The sequence below is a fragment of the Pezoporus wallicus genome, unplaced genomic scaffold (genome assembly GCF_028554395.1).
Source record: "Pezoporus wallicus isolate ANWC-B61680 ecotype Strahan unplaced genomic scaffold, APGP_CSIRO_Pwel_v1 contig_3952, whole genome shotgun sequence".
NCBI classification, from domain to species: Eukaryota; Metazoa; Chordata; class Aves; order Psittaciformes; family Psittacidae; genus Pezoporus; species Pezoporus wallicus.
The window spans coordinates 6470403-6492995 of NW_026635034.1; the positions used below are offsets into that span (position 1 = coordinate 6470403).

Here is a 22593-nt window from a genome sequence, read left to right on the forward strand (position 1 = left end):
CCAACTGGCCCTTCCAAATTTAGTCTTAATGGAAGGTCAACAGCTCATTTATCTTAAATGAGTTAAAATGCCTAAGTTTACACATCACATTTCCTTTTTCTTAATCATTTATCAACTAGCGCACTGTCACAGTGAGTGATAGAGCTGCTGTTTGCACCCAGGAAGACAAAATGCACTCATTCTTTGGTTTAATAATCATGAGAATTAGAAACATAGTTAGGTTTTGCCTTTACTTTTCAATAAAAGCCCACATGAATAGATAGATGGCTATCTCAAGCCCTGAGCTTCATTATCCATTAATTTATCCACTAGGATGCATGTATACGGCTCCTGTTGGCAACAGTCACTGCTACAAAACTCCTGAAAAACTGGGGATAGTTTTTCACTTCATTCTATTCTTATGTCCAGATTTACTTTATACGCTTACAGCTCCTGCTGCAGAGAGGCCAGGTGTAGTTTCAACAGTGTTTTCTGGTTATTGTTAAAGTTGTTTGTGGAATAGGTTTGTATGGAGGAATCTGCTGAAAGTTTAGACTGCGATATATAGGTCGTATTGCCATTAGCAGAAACTATTAGTATCGAATCTACTAAAAATACAGAGTTAAGTAAAAGGCAAAATAATTCGAGATTTTTCTTCACTCAGGGAAGTACATATTTTTAGAGTAGAAGAGTAAGTGGCTTGGGGGAAAGTGCCCTTCCCTGCATTCCTTATTGCAAACAAACTCTGTGACCTTCGTGGGTGTTACACTGCTAATCCTGTGTAATGGGTGATGGAAATGTTCCTTAAACGTTATGGAGACCTGCTCCTTCTTTCCTCCCAGCTGAGGACAGCATCGATTTTAGCATGTGAAACGAGAATCGGGTTCAGTGAGTTACTGGTAAGGAAGAGCAGAAGCAACTGCTGCTGTTTCACAGCTGTAATGTGACAGTCTCATTGCGGTTTCAGTTTATTTCATTGCAGTATTGTACAGGGTTCGGCACTGCTGTCCATCCAGAAATCGCGTGGCAGCCCCTGGAAAAAAGTACAACTTTGCATATGTCTTGCGAGGAGGAAACCCTTGCTTCATTTTCTCCCTCCTGAGGACTTGCCGGGCTTTGCAAGTTCACTCCGCCTTTCCTGAGCTAATTGTACTCTTAAATCACTTCATCTGTTTGATATTCATAAATTTACTCCCACCGGTGGTTGATCCAGTTTGCACGTGCAGTACCTGGAGTTGTTCTGTTCTGCAGAAGCACAGGTGGATACGCAGGGAGCTGAAGAAATCTTAATAAAAACATAGTTCCAAAACTATGGGACTGAGAATAATAGAAGATTATTATTCATATGAATAGGAAAGAATAGCATATGAGAGCATGAGGTCTCTCTGGCCTTTCACCTGCCTCCTTTCATTTGCTTTGTGCAAAATTCAGCCTGGCAGCCTTTTCAGTTTCCATGTGGTAAACATTTTTGGGCGGTAACTCTATTGTAGTACAGTAGGGTTTGAATCCTGTTATAATTCTGTCAGGAGTAACTATTCATGATACAGTATTTCGCATGTGGTAAGAATATATTGAGCGGTACACTTAATGTAGGCCATTATATACTGTAGCTTTTAGGAACTAAAAGGATAAAAATGTACATAAAAGCACAGTAGAGCTTGATTTGCAGTTCATTTCTACTTCTAAATTTGGATTAAAGATACAGTTGGAAGTGAATTTAGTTTTATGGCCTTTAAGTAAGTCTTAATTCTGATCTTCAACCCAGAAGACTTTATGTGTATCATGTTTTGTTCTTTTGGTCCTGCATCTTCTCTGCTGTGATGTGTGATTTGCATTGTCACACATTGAAGGTAAAACAAAACCCCTCCGCTGTAAGCACAATTTTCTTGATGAGAAAAAGCATTCAAGGAGGATTGGTGTTCAGGAACGGGGTGTCAGGGGCAGTGTATCATCCACTGAGTTGAACTGAAAGGCAATATATATCAACACAGGGTTTTGCTTGTATTTCATTCCCCCCTCACTCACCAGGATGATTGACTGCTTTTGCCTCTGATGAAATTTTCATGTGCATCCACGGAACAGTGGGATACTAAGGATAGAGATTAATATTTCAGTAATTATACTGTGCCTGTAGATTGCTGGAGTCCTTGGTGCAACCACAGAGGAGCCCTGGCTGTAGGTAGTGGTTCACAGGAATGCATGGCGGGAGGAAATCCAGCCAAGGGGGACTTGTTATTGCTTTTGGCACAATATGTGAATGGGGAAAGAAAGAATGCATGTGAGTGTCCTTTCCTGGAAATAAATACTTGGAGGAAAAGGTGGGTACCAAGTTAGTATAACATGGGGAGAAAACAGACAACTGCCTCCTGGGCTACAGCAGTAACTTTAGGGCACTAAGTGTCACTTAGCGATGCCAAGGAGAGCTGCCCATGGCTGGATCATGGCTCAGTGCTCTGCCTTTTCAACTTGGGGGATTGCCAGGTTCTCTCTGTCTTGTGCTTTCAGCGTGTCTGGTCAAGGCTGGGCTTCTGAGACATTTCATCTTCTGCAGACTCATGCATCCGTTTCTCCTGTCCCTCCCTATTCCAGAGAACAGCCTATCTTCACCACCAGAGCCCATGTCTTCCAAATTGACCCCAGCACGAAGAAGAACTGGGTTCCTGCAAGCAAGCAGGCTGTAACTGTTTCCTACTTCTATGACAGCACGAGAAACAGCTATCGGATTATCAGTGTGGATGGAGCCAAGGTAGGAGGCTGATGGTACCCCCATGTGTTTACTGTGCAGAGAGGATTGTGACTGTCAGCCCTGACTGAAGATGGACATGGGTGGGCTACATTAAGCTCTTAAGTTCATAAATACTGATTTTTTTAAATATAACTGTCCTGGTTTCAGGACAATAATCCACAATGGGCATTTGCAGTGAATACTGGAAAAACACAGGGTACCTTAAAAGTGATTTTGCCAAACTTCATTTGTTTTATCTCTGACTAGGTTGACTTCATGATCTTAATGAGCCAAGAGCTTTAAGTGTCCAAACTGAGTCTGTAGCATAGTGTATAAAACCATCACTGTATTAGGTAGATAAGGCTGAGGCCATTTTTGGTGACAAAAAAATGTTCTTTTTAAATGGAATGAGGAAACTGATATGTGCAGACTGGAGCTTTTAATGTAAATGCCAGATGCATACTCACTTTTGCCTGGTTGAACTGTTTACAGGGTAGCACTGAATTTTCTTCAGCTTTTGCACTGGAGTTCATCAGGCTTAGGTGACACATTAGGCAGGAAGATTTCCCCACCACCACTGTTTTTTCTTTCTTCATTTTTCATTACCAGATAGTTCACTGAAGTGTTTCCTGTAAGAATCCTGATCAGTCGGATCGAATCGGTTGCTCAGACAGCAGTTTTTACTACATACCACATTTTAGCCCTCTGATTAGTCTGTCTGAAGTAACTAGTGAGGTGACTGCTTTGTCCTAGCAGACCACAGTCAAAGGTGTAAGTTAAAACATTTTGCTCATGTACAAAAATCATCTGTCATTTCTGCCAAAGCACAAACCACAGGGTAATGAGACAAGTTTACGGCCTGTTTATGTGTGTTCTGTTTGGATGAAGATGTTAAAATATCACTGTCCTGGGAGAGAGATTGCAGAAATCATCCCTTACTAAAGATTTTCTATTTGTCATGCGTGTATCGAATACTTGTTTTTCCAAACATCTCCTGTGCTATATTTTGTTATATATTGGCTTATAAATCAGCCATACTGCCTGCTGAAATTGATGGTAATGTTTCATTGACATGGGTACAGCATTAATATGCCTCCATCAGCACGTTGTTTGTGCTGGTGTGTTCATTTCTGGAAGCACGAGCTGACCGCCCCAGCTGCCTTGGTTTGCCATCAGCACACACAACCCCGGCAACTTCTTGGGCAGAGCTGATGCCCCCCAGAAATTTGCTTACACCCCATGGATGCTCCTGCTCCTGCTTGGGTGAAGCTGGTGCTGGTGGTATTGGGCAAAGCCCAGCCCGCATGACTTCCAAGCCAGAAGTGCTGTACTCGCAGCAGCGGGTTGCTTGATTTGTGGATGTGCATGCATGCATTAAGACCAATTAATGAAGAGAAAGTAATTACTGTGTGTGGCAGGGGGAAGCTGCGGGGGTAGCGTGTGCCCTCAGCCAGAGGCTCTGCCAGAACTGCAAAGGGCGTGCTGAGAACAAGATGGACATCCAAGCTTTGCTTTGTAATCTACCCAAAAGACATTTAGAGGGAACCACGCGCCCACTTTAGCATGTCTTAGAAGAAGGTGAGCTTTCCATGATTAAAATCCTCCCTCAGGGCTTCCCAAGCAAGAATCACTTGCTGGCCACATGAATTATTCCTCTTGTATTGAACCTTTGCTGATTAAGGAACAGGTTGAAAAGAAATGCAGCCTTCACTCTCACCTGTGGAGAGTCCCCCGTTACCCTGCCTGTCCCTTTTAAGAATGCTGATTTGGAAAAAGAAGGGCATTTATACCAAAATAAGTTAAAAGTTGCCTTTCTCCCTCAAACAACTGCTGTTTAGTGTTTTGACCTAGTTTTCCAGCCAAAAATGAAACTGGATAGGACTGTGAGGAAGAATATAGACAGTATCAGTTGGTGGTGTCCTGTTTTCTCTATATCTCACTCATTAGAATAAAGTTTTGCATGTGTTGGCAAAGACCAGATGGATTAGCGTCACAGCGTCCCTGCAGGCAGAAGTTATCTCTTTTTTAAAGATAAAAAAGCTGAAGCTCAAGTAAATTAAGGGAGCCAGCCCTAGAAGGAAGGTGGTGACAAAGGATGTGTATCTCTTACAACTCTCCATCCTTGTCTGAACTGCAGAGAGGCTGTTCTAATACTTTAGTTTAGACAAACACATATGATGCACATTGGCTTGCAGCAGCATCTCACTGAAATCCAGCTTGTAGGAAGATGTTGGATTCATTTTGGGTATTTTTTTTACCAACAGAAGTTATACTATGTCATAACAATAAAAATATTTTAAAGTGATCAAGAATACAGGACCCTTCACTTAAACACTATTACCCAGTTGTCATGAGCTTTATTTACTTCTAGCAGTCAACGTATCTCTGTGGGCTGCGTGTTGAACTGCAAGTATGAGGAGAAGCATGGGGCCGCTGATACCCATTAGTGCTGCTGCCATGCAGAGCCTGGGGCTGGCTGTGTAATGTGAACCTGATGAGTACTTCATTTCCTCCCGAGGCACCACCAACCTGATGGGCTGTGTTTCTCACAGGAGTGGCTTCCTTAGGCTGCTGCTGCCATCCCTGAAGGTCTGCACCCCCCACAGTCCCCTGTCCTTCAGCCCCATCCTCTCTTCCAGCAGGTGTAGCCTTGTCCCCTTCCTCCTGGCAGGTCCTTGTCCCTCTTCCCCAGAGCCCCAGGGCACAGGAGCGTGAGGAGTGCTGCAGGGCAGAGGAGAGCTGGAGGATTTAGGAGTGGGCTGAAGTGAGGGAATAAGGGAACCGCTGAGTCCATATATTTAAAGGTGTGAATATTGGGAACTCATTTTGTGAGGACGGCTGGCAAAGGGGCAGGGGACTTGCTTCGTTTTGCTGCCTTCAGGTCTTTATGCATCTGCCAAGTGATGGGGAAGGACAGAAGGGCCTGGCTGGTATGTGTGGAGGTCGTGTAGATAGACATTGCAACAAAGAGGAAAATGGGACAGAAAGGGAATAGGGTAAAAATGGGCAGCAGAGTGAAGACAAGGGAATGTAACTGTTCCCTTGCAGAGGAATATGCAGGAGGCTCGTGCTGAAAACCAGGAGTCCGATGTGATGGAGGCAGCAGGTGAGAGCGTATGCCTTCCAGGTGCCAGGTTTCTTCCAAATCCTCCCACCCCAATGACAAAAAACCCCATTGAAATTCCTGGGGAGTCAGAGCACTGAGGAGTGGAGACCCTAGATTCAAAGCAGCTTGTACCCCTTTAATTCCTTGTGATTGCTAGAAGAGAATAGGTATCACAATTCTCGCATCTTTGAGAGAAAACAGGGGCTCTGGACAGTAGCTTACAGTTTATAGCAAAAAGTTTCATAGATACCATCCAATTATGCACTGGATGATCTTAACCAACATACCATTACCAAAGAAGGGAATGGATTAGTGTATCTTTTAATTACATTGTAATTGACTTGTATATTGTCAAGAAAGTAATTTCATCATGATGTTTCAAGAAGTTTCTAGCCAGAGGCTGTTTAAACTGCAGCATAATGAATGCTGGAGGAAATTATATAGTGAAATGCAAGGGCACACGCTGATTCAGAGTTAATGAGGCAGCCAAGAGACTTCACCATGTGAAAGTCCCCAGCGTTGTGGGCAAAAGTCAACCCTGTTGAAAAACGATAAAATACAGCGATGGTGCAGGGAGAACATGAACTTGTAAGTGCCTGGTTGCTGTGTACTGGGTGGGGGAAAGCCACACACAACGCTCCTCATTAAAAGTGACCTACATTATTCTGCCTTTCAGAGGTGAAAAGAAAGTTTGAAAGCATGACAATTACTTAGACCAATATCCTCCATCACCCTCTGGAGTAATGGTAGTGCTCTAGTTGGTGGGATTTGTTTATTTTTTATAAATTGGAAATATGTGTTATCCAAACAACATAGACAATGGGGAAAGAAGGAGAAACTTGTTTGTGTACAAAATTTGAGAAGGAAATATAATCCTTCAGAAACAAGCTTCTGTCCTTGTTCTCGTATGTTCAGATGTTATGTTTCTACAGAACCCGTGTCTGCAACGGCACCGTTTTTACCTTTTGAGAAATAAGGTGTTAATAACGAACATAAAGCTATCTTAAAAATTAATAGCCAGCAATAAAGTGTATAGTGAGACATTTAGAGATGGCAGCAGCAAAGTGACACAGCAAGAGCCAGATGCCAGTGCTAAGTTGTCTCTGTGAGATGCTTACACAGATGACTAGAAAAAATTGGAATCAGGGTTTAAAGGATGAATAGATTGCAAGAGTGATTTTGGTAAGTACCTGGTACAGAAACAAAGACTTTGTGTTTCAGAGTTAAAAAATACCTGTCAGCTGACACTCACTCCCAGCAGATAGATCATTTAAAAGTTTATTACCCAGCAATTACCTTGAATACTGAAGATCAGCAGCGAAGTTGGGCATAACTGTGTGAAAGTGTTGAAGAGAGAACCAGAAAAATTGCTGTGCTGGGAAAGCAAAATCAGTGGGTCTATTTCTGAAATAAATTGCAATTAGTAAGAATAAGAATATGGTCCAAATTTTGCCAATCAGTATTCACATAGTGTTCCCCAAAGTGAATACAGTACATTAGAAAGTGCGATGAAGCTGTTTGATTAAGTGGCATATATGCTCTTATAATGGAATCTGTCAGTGACTGTTTCAGCAAGAGTACAGTGTGATTTCCAGGGCAGAGTGAAGCTGGCAGGGACAGAGCCCCAGCAGCATGTGGTAGCAGATATTTAGGGAGCTAAGAAAGGGTGGTGTGTAAATCTGCTAGTGTTTGATGTATTTCTGGCTTTCTGAGTTCTTGTACCAGTCCTAATTGCTACCTAATTTAATAGCTGCCCACCTCTTTGTGACCACGCTTTTTCTTTGTTCTCATGACTGGAGGCAGGAGTCCTCAGCACATGGAGAGGAAATTTAGAGTTCTTTCAGAGCTGTGTTCAGACTCAAAACAAATCATTTTCTTTGCCCGTGGAGATGGAATTATTTTAAGACATAGTTGTTAAAAATAATCCTAGAGTATTTTGCCAAAAGGTGACTCTTAGACTTAAGAAGCTTTCTTTTCACAGCAAAAAATTGCAGGGTACGGTGGCACCAATGAAATTCCTTCATCTGGATAATTCTTTATGTTCTTTGACGTAAATTCGGCCATTAAACCAATAGCAACCCTTTCTCATGAAAACGTATCAAGTAATTTAGATATTACAGAATTTTTGGCCCCGAATTAAAAAAGTCTTCTGTCAATGCATACCTCAGCAGGGGCCTGCGTTGGTGTGTGCCTCTAAGACCTCATGGATCTCATTTGCGATAATGTGTAGCAGAAATGATCACATCACCTTTCCTCTTGGCATTCAGAGTATCAGTGCGTGTTTGCCTGACCTCAGTGCATTAGGTGGAGTGATGTACTGTGTTCTATATTTTTTAAATACCAAAGTTTTTAGCTACTGAAATTTTCAGGTTTAATAAATTTGTAGTGAAATGATCAGAGGATGCGTTACAGCCTTGGGTAGCTAAAGATAAAGGGATGTAAAAGTACAGGAGAAGTCACCTTACAAAGTGGTGTGTTGCCTTTTCTTTCAATGCGATAGAAAAATCGTGAATTCAGTGCTATGATATTGAAAGGTGTGGGTGAGCACGTGTGTGTCTTGTCAAAGGGACAGAGATTCTTTTATTTCCAGTTTTACCTGCCCTAGTTTTATTTATGGCCATCGCTTGTCAGGGGTGCTGTGTGCATCCCAGAGGAGCGTGGTGCTGCTGGGGTCTGAGCCTTCTGTCTTCTGAAATGCCCAGAGGCCCCACTTCTCGCCCTGAAGACCATTTTGCTGACTGCAGGACTGTGATTTCCAGAGAGACCCTAATTGAATTAGCAGAAGATATTTTTTATTCCAGCTTCTCAAGGCTTTTTTCACTGCTGGGTGACTGAGATGTAGATTTCTTTTTCCCAAAAAACTTTTTCTGCCATGTTCTTCTTTTGCCCTTCACGCCGTTTCTTCCAGGCTGCATGGGAAATCTTTTCTGGTTGTCCCAGGAAGAGTGCCAACCATAAAACAGGGCTGTGGAGCGAGCAAGAGCACAGGCGGTGTGTGATACTTGTTACTGTTTGAAGAGCCCTAAAGACATGTCCCAGCCTAAGGGTGATGCCGCATTAGGCTGGTGGAAAGGTAGCCAGGTTTTGACTTATGGAGGTCTGATTGACTGATGCAGTATTCCTGCATCCCTGTCCATAGCTGTCCACAAAAGAAACCTTCATATGCCAGAAGAAAAGGTTTCCGGTACTGGTCTGGCAGATTACTGTAATACAGAAATATGAGCATATTTGGTGGCCTTCATCTTCTGTTTGTCATAGTATGTTAAGTATTTCATGAACTATTTGAGCTGATTTCAACATGATTATTAGCACTGGAGATGATACTGGAGCAACGAAAGAGTAATTCCAACAAATGGAACTAATTAGCCCCCCACATAAAACAAGGAACATCCCTAAAATAAAAAAAAACATGGTATAGAATATAATTTTAATGTATAAGACTGCCTTCCAGTTTGCATAGTTTGTGTGTATCTTACAATAAACATCTCATTGCTTTTATGCTAGTGAGATGGCTATTAAGTAAAAACTATAGTTGTGGGTTTATGATCTTTATATAAACATCACATAATAGATATGTACGTTACTGTTGAGGCAGAGTAGCTATAGTAACATCAGTGTGTGTATACTGTGAATCCATACTAGAGCCTTTAAAATAATTTGACGCTGTTTAATCACTCTCATCAAGTGAGTTTGCTTCGTAAGGCAGCCGCAGTGTGGACTTTTCCCAGTTTGGATTTCCCAGCCCATGATGAAGAACGATGCTTGTCTGCTGGAGGCATGTTCTAGTATCAATTGTGCTAAACAACGTACTTTGTAAAAGATGCCTGAAGAGTCTCTAGCTGCTTTTTGCAGTCTCTTTTGGGCTTGTTGTTGCTGTAAATAATGGAGCTGGATCGAGCTCCTCTCTGAGAGGCAGCTGCTCCTTTCGTAGAGAAGTTCTTCATTTTGTATGATGAGCAGATTTAGAGCAGAACATCTGTCCTGCCCTGAGTCATAGCACACCAGCCTAACCTAAGCTGGAAACAGTCTCTCATTCAGTGAAACAACTTGCAGAAAATAACTAATGTTTTTAATAACTGTTTCCTGATTTCATTTAGAGACGTTGCAAGTTGGGCTGATGCAATTTCCAGACTTTTTAGCATGACTTTGATTGATTCAGGGGAACTCTCAGCGTAAGGGAGACTTGCCATCAGTGGGTGATGCTGGTGCCTCCTAGGCAGAGGTAGTTTCTCCGGTGTGGCTGGGGTACAGGCACTGGGTCAGCAGCAGCCCTGCAACCAGGGTGCGGGTGCAGTGGCAGGAGGGTGTCTGCATGGGGTGGTGAGTCAGCACCTCAGAGGTGTGGGGTGTGCCCAAGGTGTTACCCTCCAAAGGGGGCTGTGGAGACTGAAAACATTCAGCCTGTGGAGTATCAGTGAGAAATGTGGATGTTGGGGTTAATGGAAGTTTAAGCAGGACAGATGCAAACAGAAAATGCAATGCACATTTTAAAACAAGAATCAGTATCTATGTGGGGTGAGCACGGTGAGGTGTGCACTGGATCGTTCTGTTACATAGCCCAGGACTTCACATTCTTCTCAAAGACATCTTTGAAATAAGAGTGAATGGAATTAAGGAAAGTAACTCCCTCACGATCTTTAAATATTTGTGTTGTCTATGCTTGTGGTGTACTCAGCTTGACTAAAGTTACTTGAGGTTTCGTTTCTCTCTAGACATTACAATAAGTTGAGAACACTTTCTTTGGAATTTGGTGATGAAGAAATATACAGCATAGAGGAAAAGCAGAGCTGTCAGCCAAGGATGAGACTACCCTCTTGCATCATCTTTTATTTGCTTAAGGTGATATCAAGTATTCAGAAATACAGGCTGAGGGGAGGTGCAGGATTTAATAGCTGGGAGGACAGTACATTGCCTACAGTTGTCTGCAGGAGAATTTTCAGCAGTTGCCAAGACTGGTTTGGATAGGTATAGCTGGGAACATGGGGTGTGCTTGTGTGGGCAGGTCCTGGAGTGTTCAGATGGTATAAAATCATACTGTTAGGGCTTAACTGTGATGGTAATTTCAGAATTGCTGATACTGGTGGTGATGAGCTGGGAATGCAAGGAAAATTAAAACCATTGACCGGGGGCTGGCTTCAGGTGAAGGAGAGCTTGTCAGAAGGTGAGAAATGGAGCAAAATGAATGTCAGGAAATTTGGTGGGTCCCTTGAGATTGCATCAATCAGCAGTGATGGTCATCTGCTGAGGAGGTGCTCTGGTTTAAAAAGAAGGAAAAAGGTCTAGAGCTGTAGAACTCGTATCACTGAAATGTGTCTGTATTAATCTCTTTCCAAGTTATTAACTTTGAAATGTGAAAAATCCTCTATTCATTGTCTGGATTATTTCTGGAAGTAAATCCTTCAGAAGCTGGTTAGTAAGCTTAGGAGAAAAGATAACAAAATGCTGGCAACAGCTGTATCCTTGACAGAACAGAAGCACATCTGCCACTCTTTGATCCTATCTGGCTCGTTTTTCCGCTTGTATGTACAGCGCATGTGTGTATTGCTGCCTCTGGAAAGACCACACACTATTGAATCCAGGAGATTGCAGAAACTTTCCCAGAAACACAAATTGTCACTCTTAAAAGGAAAAAGGAAAAACTAAGCTCCTTGCTAGAGGATTTCTTAGTGCGCTGCTCACCAGCAAGCAGGGAAACTTTGGTCTCCGTAAATTTCCCCTTTTTAAAACCTCTCCGTAAAATTAATGGGAAAATCTCTGAAAAAGAAAGTATTTCAGCTTGTAACTGCCTCACACAGTTGTTTCTGTCACCAGACTTGAGTACGAATGTGTCATCTGAACATGCCAGGGAGGTTAATTAAGCCATCTGATGTTACTCTAGAGAAACCTGATATCAAGCAAAGGATGCCTGGTTTAGGTCACGGTCCTTGAATTTAGCAAAGCTTTTGAAGAACCTTGAACAAATTTTTGGTGAAAATAATCCATGACTGCAGTTATGTGAAAATCAAGAAAAAACTCAAAGTTTTTAGTAATGTCATTAACACAGGCACAACATGGTGGAGTTTACAGATGCTTTCCCTCATCCTTTTGGTTTCATTAGCTGATAAAAGGAAAACTTGTGGGATGAGACTAAAATAGACATTTATAAGTAGCAAAAGCTTCCATACCTGCCCACCAGACTCCAGAGAGCTCAGTAGTGCTCACGTTGCTTGTGGGTTTTGCATTGTGCTGACTTTTTCTTCCAAAAGAAATCTTAAATGTGCTGAGGAACCTTGTTCCCCGAGGTGAACTGAGCACAGGCTCCATCCCTGTGAGCTTCCCACAGCCTCCCTAGGGTGTTAGGGACTTTTGTTAGGAATCACAATAAATGCAGCACTGGTTAGCTGTTGGTTTCCTATTCTGGGATTTTTAGTCCCTCTTTTTTTAATTTCTGCAACTGAAAGTAATAAAGAATAATTCCTATAAGCTGTGCTTTATGAAACTCTAAGGATTGCTTGTCCACTGAAATAGCTGTATAAGTTATTTGTTCCTTTCTCTCCCCCTGCTGTAGTGCCAGAGGTATCTAATACTTGGAAATCCCTATTCAGAGAGTTAATGTATCAGACATGCTAATCAAGCCATGCCAGATGGAGTTTATAAATAAACTACACTGCATTGTGTATTCTTAACGTTTGAGCATCAAACATAATTCAAGGCAATATTTTCCTAATTTAAAAAAAAACACAAACCACCATATATCACTTCTTTCTTGATTGTGGAGTGAGTAAGATGGGAAATGAAGGACAGTATAAATGACTCAGCCATTAAATATTAGCTGAAGTCCAAAGCTGATTTTCCTTGAGGAATGAACAAGGTGATTACATGATCCCCAGTTAACCTCCACCTAGCTTTATATTCTAACAACAAAACAAGGGATGAGGCATTTTAGAGGATGCAGAAGGGCTGGTATTTTATATTGTCTCACAGATACCTTGTATCTTCAGTTATGTTAGTGTATTGCTCCAAAGTGTTGCTGCTAGACCTGGTTGCCCTTGATTGCCATTGAACAGTGACCACTTTGATGTGCTTTAGAAGACACCAAGTAGATCCTGTCATCTCCTAAGAATAATGTGCCTGCCTTTCTTGGCCATTGCTCATGCCAAGGGACAGTTTTTCCAGATTTTAGAGAGGAAGTGGTCAACTGTCCTGCTGCTGACCACTCCCTGGGGTGTGTAGGTTCTTAAACAGTAGAGGAGTCTTTAATGATTCCAAATGGCCATGCCATTTCTGACCTCTGCAGAGGTACCTTCAGGCTTAAGTGAAGCTGTTGTCATACAGCTTGATGGATGCAGAAAATGATCAGTGCTTAAATAGTTCATATAGGGATGTGGTTATATTCGACACAAAGACTATATGCTTTTATTTAATCTTCCAAAGCATGAACTGTGATATAACTATGGGGTTTTTAGATTGTATGTAATTGCAGGTAATGCAGCCTTGTCCTTAGTCCCAATTTTAGTCACTAGGAAACAATAGTCTCCACTGTATTCTTCTCCCTCTCTCTGCTAAGCTATAAATCTTGTTTTTCATGTGAAAATAACACACAAGCATCTTGGTTTATGTACTTTATAAACCGTTGCATGAAATTCCTGGGTAACAGTTTGTTCCAGCATAAAGGGTTCGAGAATCCTTGCTGTAGATTTTCTTCTTGAAACAGCTGCTGGTGCTTTCAGTCGTGTGGGTGGTGGATGTGTGTGCTGTGCCGAAGAGGAAAAAAAATCTAGTCAGATGTCAAAGCAAAAATAGGAGGTTTTGGAGATTTAGACTGGGTGGGGGAGGTGGGAAGCCAGCTCTGCAGAGATGTTAATTACCTTGGGAAGAAAAAGAGCGCAATGGAGTAGGTGTAGCAGGAGATTTATTTAATAGAATTCACATAATCAAGAACCCACTTCTGTTGCATTTAGACAGGTTCTCAGCGAGGGCTTTACAACAGAATTACTTTACCAGAGGAAAAACAGTTATTAGTGCCCTTATTGGGGGGCCGGGGGAGGCTATTTTTACATCTGTTTTCATGAGAGAGGACAAGAACTGCATGACATTTGTTTGATTTGTTGGCTTTTGGGGTTAAAAATTAACTTCATCATTCATTGAACTGTTCTGGGGGCACAAGGTAATGCAAGATATAAAATCTATGTGCAACTATAGAAATGTCTCGTTTTCCCATAAAGCAAGCAGCAACAGCATGCAAGAGACTTTTTCTTGTAAAAGGTGAGTCTCCTTTCGGTAAAGGGAGCTCAGGTTGGGAAGTAAATGCTTTGGACTGCAGCAACTCCTCTGTGGCTTGCAAGGCATCCTGGCATCTTCCTCTTTGCAGAGTGCGGATGAATCACTGCAGTTCCCCTTCCACTCCCGCCTCCTGCAGAAATACATGATGTAGCTATGGATGCTTCTGGAGTCTTTTGATGGGTGAAATAGCTACTGTCCTGGTAAACTGTGTAGAACAGAAACTCTTGAAAATCACTGGCTGGCTAGGGTTACTAGTACTGTGGGGAAAAAATGATGGATAACCAGCGCAAGAGGCTGGTAATAGATGTCCTCACAGCTATTGCCCACCCTGTGCTTTGTTCCCCCATCACACACAAATGATGGAGTGGAGCAGGAGGAATAGCAAAACGGAGAAATCCAGTGCTCTTCTTGACATATGTTTACAGTGCTCCCAATCTAAACCAGTGCATGCTCTCTGCCTGTCCCACGTAAAGCACCGTATACATGTGAGGTGCAGCAGACAAAGCAAAGCTGGAACAAGACTTGTTGCTACTCTCAGTTTTCATAGGCTTCATTTATTATTTTGTAAGGACCTTCTACAAAGGCTTTTCAGGAAGGGTGGGGAGAAATATTTGATCACATCTGCTGGCCCTGATTTCTAAAACAACTATAATTAATCCTTCTGCATTACAGGTTCAATGTTTTGCCCAAAGGCTGTTCTTTCTTTCATCCCCACGTCCTTACACTGCTGTGAGCATGTCTTTGTGCTGCTCCTGCTTTACTCAGGTGGCTTCAGCAAGGGACTCTCTTTTTTTCCCCTTTAAAAGCACTGTGTTGATTAACAGTGTGCGTGTGTGGTGTGTGTGCCGGCTTTTTAGGACTAGAACTGAAATGATCAGTTCACGATCAGTGGCATACTGGTGAAAAGATGTTTCATCTAAGTCTAGAAGCTCTCAGGGCAGGTAGGAAGGATGATAGAAGGTGCAAAGGATAGTGCAAATTACAGAAATGTAAGTGGGTTAATTCCACAAGGGACTTGCTGAACATTTGGGATAGAGAGAGAATTTCTCTGCAAATCCATCCCTGTCTCCTCATCTTCACATCCAGTGTCACAAGCCCTTCTGATTCATGACTTGATGAGCTGGAAGAACCTGCTGAGCCTGTGATAGCTGCGGCCAGAGGATTAGCAGCTTCTTTCCCTCTTCAGTTCTGTTTTCAGACTGGGATACATCTTTACTGAAGATTAGCAGCCTGGTGGGTTGGGGAAATTAGTTTTTACAAGGGCTGCAAACTGGAAAGCACATACTCAGAGGTGTGAAAATAAGATGGGGAGGTAGTGACTTCTTAATGAGTACATCCCATGGCCTCAGGCCTTGGGGCTTTCCTGAGGTTAGGTGAGGTGAGGTTACTTCAGAATAACAGGTGATGTGAATTTAAAGGGAAAATCCCAGAATAATTCCTAATGTGGCACTCTTGTCCCCAAATAAGGGTCCCTTTTCTGATTTAATTTAATGCAGTTCCAATATATGCAGTTCCAATATATATGGCTAATAATCCATGAGCTATTTCTTGGCTCTTATTTTGGTCTTTCCCCAGGTAGAGAAGCTGGTGACAGAGCTGGCTGAATTGGCTCATGGTCCCCTTCGGTGTCTCATCAGAGGAAGTGTCCTGGCCAGTTCCTGCCAGGGCATTGGCTCTCCTCCCTAGGGCTATGCCAGTGACTCTGCCCAAAGCCCACTGTGATCACTGCTCTCCTCCCTTGGACCTGAGCTTGCTCTCACCTCTGCTTTTCCCTGTTGTGAACCTGGCAAGTCAGGGCCGATGTGACCAGGGCGTGTGCTGTGAGCCAAGCTGGCAGAACCCCGTGTGCTGCTCCAGCTTCACTCCCTCTGTGCTCCTGCCAGCCAACACACGCATTCACCTTATGTTAATGAAACAGTGACTTGGGAAGAGGTCTTTTTAGGAGCTACATTGGCTTTTCCCCTTTAGTGCACCGTTTGATACGGGGAGTGTGAGAAGGAAAACCTTGAAATACCTGAAGCATCCCCCAAAAGGAATGGCAGCTGTATATATGGGCACTGCTCATGTATTGGGAGGAGCATGGGCTGACAATACGTTTTTTTTCCTTCTATGCACTCAGGTTTTCTTGTGACCTCTCCCTGCTTGATTTATTTGGCAGTTTCTCTCCGTGGGAAGGCAGCGGGGTGGGTGTGTTACAGCCTATGAACGTTCTGCTCTACGCCAGCTTATTTGCATTCACTTTTATCTGATGAATATACCCGTTGTGTTTCTAAACGTCTGGAGTAATTTCTGGTTGATGTAGCACTACCTTGTACTGCGAACATTCTTCTGTGCCATCTTCAAATAAAAACTTAGATTTGTCAAGGTTGTTTTTCTCCCAGAGGAAGTGAAATTAGTACGAGGTTTTGTTTGGCTTATGTGGATGTTCCAGGAATGTTTGCCATCTGATCTGCTTGCGTGTGGATGAGAGCAAAGGCAGATATTTATTTTTTTTAAACCGTATGTAGACAGCTGAGTATTATGAATGAGTTTGCTATTCTATAAGGTGCTTACGGTGTTATCTCCTCTTTGCCTTTGTCTTTAGGGAGAACTCTTTAACCACTTCAGGGATTGACTACATTTGATTAGAGAGTAGTTTGCCTTTTGAATCCATTACCCTGGATGAAAGTCTGTAAGTTTATTCCGATTTCTGATGCAGCTGGAATTGCACCATGTGTGTATTATAGGAATGACGTCCAAATGCAAAGCTATTTCATAAAAGCCCATTTGAATTGATAAGTGTCCTTTTCTTACAGAATTATAATACTGGATTGCAGGGATGGAAAAGAGCCTGCAGGCTCATCTTACCCATGGCAGCTTTCAAATAGTGCCCTTTCCCTTCTGCACCCTTCCTCTCAGACCCTTTTTCTTTTGAAACTTGAAAATTCTGGCTCCTCCTTTCATATAAAAAACCAAAATTTTCATAGTTTGGTTGATTTATCCTGTTGTAGTAGCCACAGATTGTTCCCCTGTCTTCTGCCCTGCCTGGAGACCTTATGCCTGGGAGATGAAGAAGTGGTGGGGAGTGCTTTCCTTCTGGTCTCACATAGCCAAGAGTAAGCCAGCTTTGGGAAGGGGATATGCTGGGTTGCCTGACAGGAGGACAGTCAGTCTTGGTTTTCATTGTTCTTTGAAATCATAAAGCCCTTTCTTTCTCCTAAACACAACCAACATGATTGTTCCCTGGCCAATGCGGTGTCTCTGTTCTGAAATAGTGAGCAGCTTTCCATGGGAAATGAATGCACAGACTGATGTTCCCAAAGTTAAGTGTTATGACATCTTCCTGCAAGCGTGATGGGGCAATGAGGTCATGATGGGGAGGAAGACTGGGTAGATAAGTGCAATGTACTCACAGAATCCATCTCCTCTGAACTGCTTCCATGAGCTCTGATTTAATCTGCTAAGCTTTTACTTAGGTTATTACTTCTCTGTAGGAGCATAGTGTTTCTGAAGTGCCTGACTGACAGGGAGATTTAAGGGAAGAAAAGGCAGAGCCAGCTTCCTGGCAGTTTCACTAATTGCAGCTTATTATAAATTTAACAGCTGAACTGTCACTTTCCTGAAGGTGTGTGATCACCACAACCTTCTCTTGGATTCTGCACTGGCTATAGAAAACTTTAACTTCTGAGGTGCTAAGCTACTGTCGTGCATTTCATCACTCAATGAGGTGTTCCTTGGTTTACAATTTGCAGGCTTCATTATTCCTTTTATCACATCTTTGATAATATTGGACTGTGGTCTAAAATATATCTTTGGTGTGTTTCTTCATGTATTCGCATTTACTGAATGATTATTGTGGGAGGTATGGAAGTTTATTCTTCACAGAGTCTGCTTCTAGTGAGTGAAGCTTTTGCCTTTCAATAGAGCAAGTCATTTTATTAGTTTTTTCTCTACAGATGTCTAATTTGATAGGCACAGTAGGGCTGAAATGATACCTTTTTCACTTGAAATTTCTGGATATTTCAGAGCTTCTAAAATAAATCCTGTAACTTGAGAAACCAAACATTTGTAAGTAGTTCATCTGTCTGCGGTAAGGTTTTTAAAGAAGAAATATACATATAGCACTTTCCTTGAAGTTTTTGGAGAGCATCCTGATTTTTTGGGGTTGGTGGTAACTTTTCCTCCTGTTCTGGTTACTCTCTATATCATGCAATCCTTGTATCTTCAGACTTAATTTACACTGTCAAACCCCTACCTCTCTGAAATCAAACTTAGATTTTATTTTGGCTGCATTTCTGTTGTGTGACTTAGCCAGAGGACAGCACATCTGGGCAGCTGTGCTTACACCTTTACCTGTCAACTGGCCATTAAAAAGATGTTTTGACCCTGAAAGCTGATTCTATATGGTGTGTGGTGGCCGGCTGGTTCCAGAGCCACCTTTGCCTTGTTCTTGCCCTGTTTATTCCCATGCAAAACACAATTTCAGTGGTACCAGCCACCTGGCCCTCCTTTGCCTTGATCCTTTGGATGAGACTTTCGGTGGTAGGAAATGGCAGGGCAGGCAGGAAATTGTGTGTTTATTTGGAAGTGATGATGCAAAAAGAAGGAACCTCTGAAGTTGAGGAATGTCTAAGAAAGCAAATAAAAACATCAGCACAAAGGTCTGAAGTTAGCGGGGGACAGTGGCAAGGAAAGCTCTTTCTCTGGTAAATATAATTCACACTTTTTGCTAAATGTAAATGATAGCTTAGGAAAAAACTGCTTGGAATACGTAGTAAATGATGTTGCCAGGATACTTCCTGATCATGTTAATTAAACTGTCCCACAGATTTGGCTTAATTACTGCATAATTTGCATATTGGAAGTGGTGGTACGCATTACTAAAGAAAGCTCATATTCTGTTAGGAGAAAAAAACATTGTACATGAATTAATTTCGAGGGGAAGGAGTTCTAGACTCACATAACGATGTATCTTGAAAATGAAGTTGAGATTTTTGATAATGACCTGACATATATCTCAGCCCTTTTTGCAAGATTACATTTTATGCTTGCTTCTCTAAGTTCCTTAGAGACCTCATCCCAACAGCTTTCCTCTTGTTGGCTATTTCTTTAATTACAAGAACCACTGTTGCTTTCAAGGTTGCTGGTAGTGAAGCAGATTTTAGTTAACTTGTGTAAAGTGACAGAATATTTGTCCTGAGGCCCACATTTATGCTGAATGTTGGTGATGCGCTTCACCACGCTCCCAAGTTAAACTCACTATTAAGCTATCAGTTTCTTCTTATAGAATCACACAATTGTCTTGTGGTTTTGTTGGTTTTAATTTCTGACATGTCTCTGTCATCCTACTTGGAGAGGCCCAAGGCCAAACGGAGAAATGGTGAAATATCACTTCTGTCTTCCAGTCTGAGGGCAGGTGTTGCTGATGGACGCCCTGCTTGGAGGCCTTGAGCTATCCCTGGTGCCTGGTGGGGTGGCAGGAGAAGCCATGTGCCTTTGTAACACTGAAAAAGAGGGGTTTGCATCTGCATTTCTGCCAGGGTAATTTTATAGCTCCTGTCCCTGCTGTTGCTTTGAGTTCAGTAACGTTTCTGCAGGCATGTTTAACTGCAGGACTGTGACAGTGCTTTGGATAAAGAAGGCAAAACATCAAAACTCCTGCATGACATAAAAGATTGAAACTGGTTTGTTTTGGGAAAAAAAATCTTCTGAATACAGCAATTTCCCAATTTAGACTGCTAATTGCTTTGGATGATATTGTTGCTAGGATATGCATTTCCAGTGTGGCTTCTACTTTTTAATGCTTTTTGATGTGTTTTTAAACAGGTGATCATAAACAGCACAATCACACCTAACATGACCTTCACTAAAACGTCACAGAAGTTCGGCCAGTGGGCAGACAGCAGAGCAAATACTGTGTTTGGTTTGGGCTTTCCTTCCGAGCAGCAGCTGACAAAGGTAATGGGATGCACTGAATTTTGGCAAAGGCTGTCTTGTTTCTTATTAATGAAGAACTGCATATATCTATCCCACTCCTACAAGCTGCATGCTTCTGCAAGTCCTCTTCATCCATGCAAGTTGCCTACCTCCTATATTTACCCAATGTCTGTATATGCAGGAGCAGGCAGTATTGCAAACTCTGTAGCCAAAACTACAAATTAAATCTGACCACTGATAATGGTACTAGGAGATGATCTTGACGGTATCTTGCCCAGCATTGCTGAAAGCAGCTGTGTTTTCAGATATTTACAGAAATAACCTGAACTCTATAGTATTTTTTTGACATCTCCCTGGCTTATGTGCTCATTTCAGCTGAAAGTGGCACCAGAAGCAAAGGGAGCCACTGATACGCCAGGACAGTTGGCATTAGGGTTGCCTAATGTGTCTGGGGGGAAAGAGTTGCTGTCTCAGCCTCAGAAATGTACATCTTGATGACGTGCCCCCACTGGTAGCTAACTGAGGTAAAGGAGTTACCAGCCCCCAGGGCTTGCAGGTGCCCTTGTTTTGCAGATACCGCTGCAGTGGTATCTGCAAAACTGCTCTCAGGAGGCTCAGTAAACTGATCTGGCTTAAAATAATACTGCATTTTTGGCATTTCAGCTCAGTGATGTGATTTGCAGCCCTGACTCAAAGCTGCTTTATCACAGACCTGAGGAGGTGGCAGTGAGTCGTGGCAGTGACGGGAGGATGAGCAGCCAGGGAGGTCTGACTCCAGGTTTGCTGGCAAAGCTGCCTCTCAAAGGGCAAACCTGGCCATGGGCTTGGTATTAATGCAACACTTCCCTGGCCCAGGGACTGGCTACAACAGCACACTTGTAAAGTCTAGAGTGCCTCTTGTCATGAATAACCAGCAGTTTAAAATACATCCTCTGTCATTAGATTAGTGCTTTTGCCAAGTGACAAGTAGCTGAGATGTTTGGTCATGTAGTAAAAAAACCCTACTTATCTAACACATAGTTGACACCTGAAGAATGGCTACTTGGCACTGGGTTTTGTCAGTTACCTAAACACTGTGTCCTTGGGCCTGGCACGCAGACTCTCATGTTGTCATCCTCTTGTATGCTTTGATAAGAAGAGAATCAGGATAACAAGATGTTTTTGTAGTGTCTAAAATAGCAAAGGCAGACCATTGCAAAAGGAGGATTTTTTAATCAACTGAATTGCTATAGGAATTTATTTTGCTATTTATAGGAATTTATTTATACTAATTTTATTTTACTATTTTAGTAAATAAGAATTTGTTGGGATTTTGCAATTTCCAGAGAATCGTAATTTTTGCAAGTATTTCTTAAAGCATATTTTGCTTTTCATGATAAATTATTTTTGGATTTGGGATGTCCATAGAGGTGCCATGGCAACAATCTCAGACCACCCAATAAATCACATGCAAAACTGTTCTTTTAAAAATGAGGTGTGGTGCTGGTTATGTTTTATGATGTTTATACAAGTGTAGGGGACTGCTCATATTCTTTGTCAAAGAGGTGTTGGTAGTAACTAATATGTAGTATCGGAATATGGGAGGATTATGGCAGACCTGGGGGAGCAGCTTGTTTTGAGTAACGGATAAGCATGATACAATGCAACCACTGGACACCAAATGAAAGAATTTAGCACCGTTAGATAGTAATTTGTGACTGAAGTCACACATCTGCAACTGTATAGGTGACCACAGGGTGCTGGCTGAGGTTAAACCTACACCACGTGCCGCATGGAGCCAGTGGTGCTGAGGCTGGCTCAGAGGATGAGAGGCATAACGAGGCATAAGAATCATTTGGAGGTCCTTGCACTCCATTCAGAGAGGTTTTACCATATTGTCAAAAAACGTCCTAACATGTGCTCAGAATAAATTTAATGCTATCAGAAAGCATCTCTCTAATGTTCACGTGGCCACACTAGAGCCAAGCTGTAAAACATGCCATGTGGGCACAGGGCCCTTGGCACCAGCTGTGTTTCTCTGTAGATTGGTTTGCACATCTGTTTGCACTGCACGATCTGTTGAAGAGCACATTGCCCACAGTACAGCCTTCTACTTGCAGGGAAAGGTTTCCAAATCAGCAGAAAGACTTTTTCTTGTCAGAATACCAAAGAGGAGCTTAAGGGGAGCACTTCTGAAAATGGCACAAGATGGTCTATCAAAAATAACCTAATAATCTGACAGTTACCTACCTGGAAAATATAAGAAAATCTGTTTTATTGCTACCATGCAAATCAGTGGGACAAAGGTACCTCTTATCACCCATGCTCCTCAGTTTAATTATTGACCCATTAGTAAGAAAGATCAGAGATGGTGAAGAGATTACAGAAGCATAAATGTATTAGGAATAGTGAAATAAAATTTCATTTTATATTGATATCATTATACTTTTATAAAAGAAATTAAAGATTGCCAGTTTTACTGGAAATAATTGAAACATTTAGGAGTTAGAAGGACATGCTAAAACTCCACTAAACCAGAGATCAATAGCCCTGGCTTTAAATAATTAAATAAAGCTGAAATATGTCTGCTGAAAACAATGAATAACAATGAGACAGGAGAGGAGGT

At 42.1% G+C, this 22593-nt stretch overlaps 1 protein-coding gene across 1 annotated transcript in view; it reads left to right on the forward strand.

Moving 5' to 3' along the window:
- Positions 1–22593, forward strand: part of HOMER2 (homer scaffold protein 2) — a 60213-nt gene that overhangs the window by 20750 nt on the left and 16870 nt on the right. The window contains exons 2-3 of the mRNA XM_057432925.1: positions 2569–2725; positions 19878–20009. Coding sequence (XP_057288908.1) covers positions 2569–2725; positions 19878–20009 — 289 coding nt within the window. The remainder of the gene's footprint in view (positions 1–2568; positions 2726–19877; positions 20010–22593) is intronic.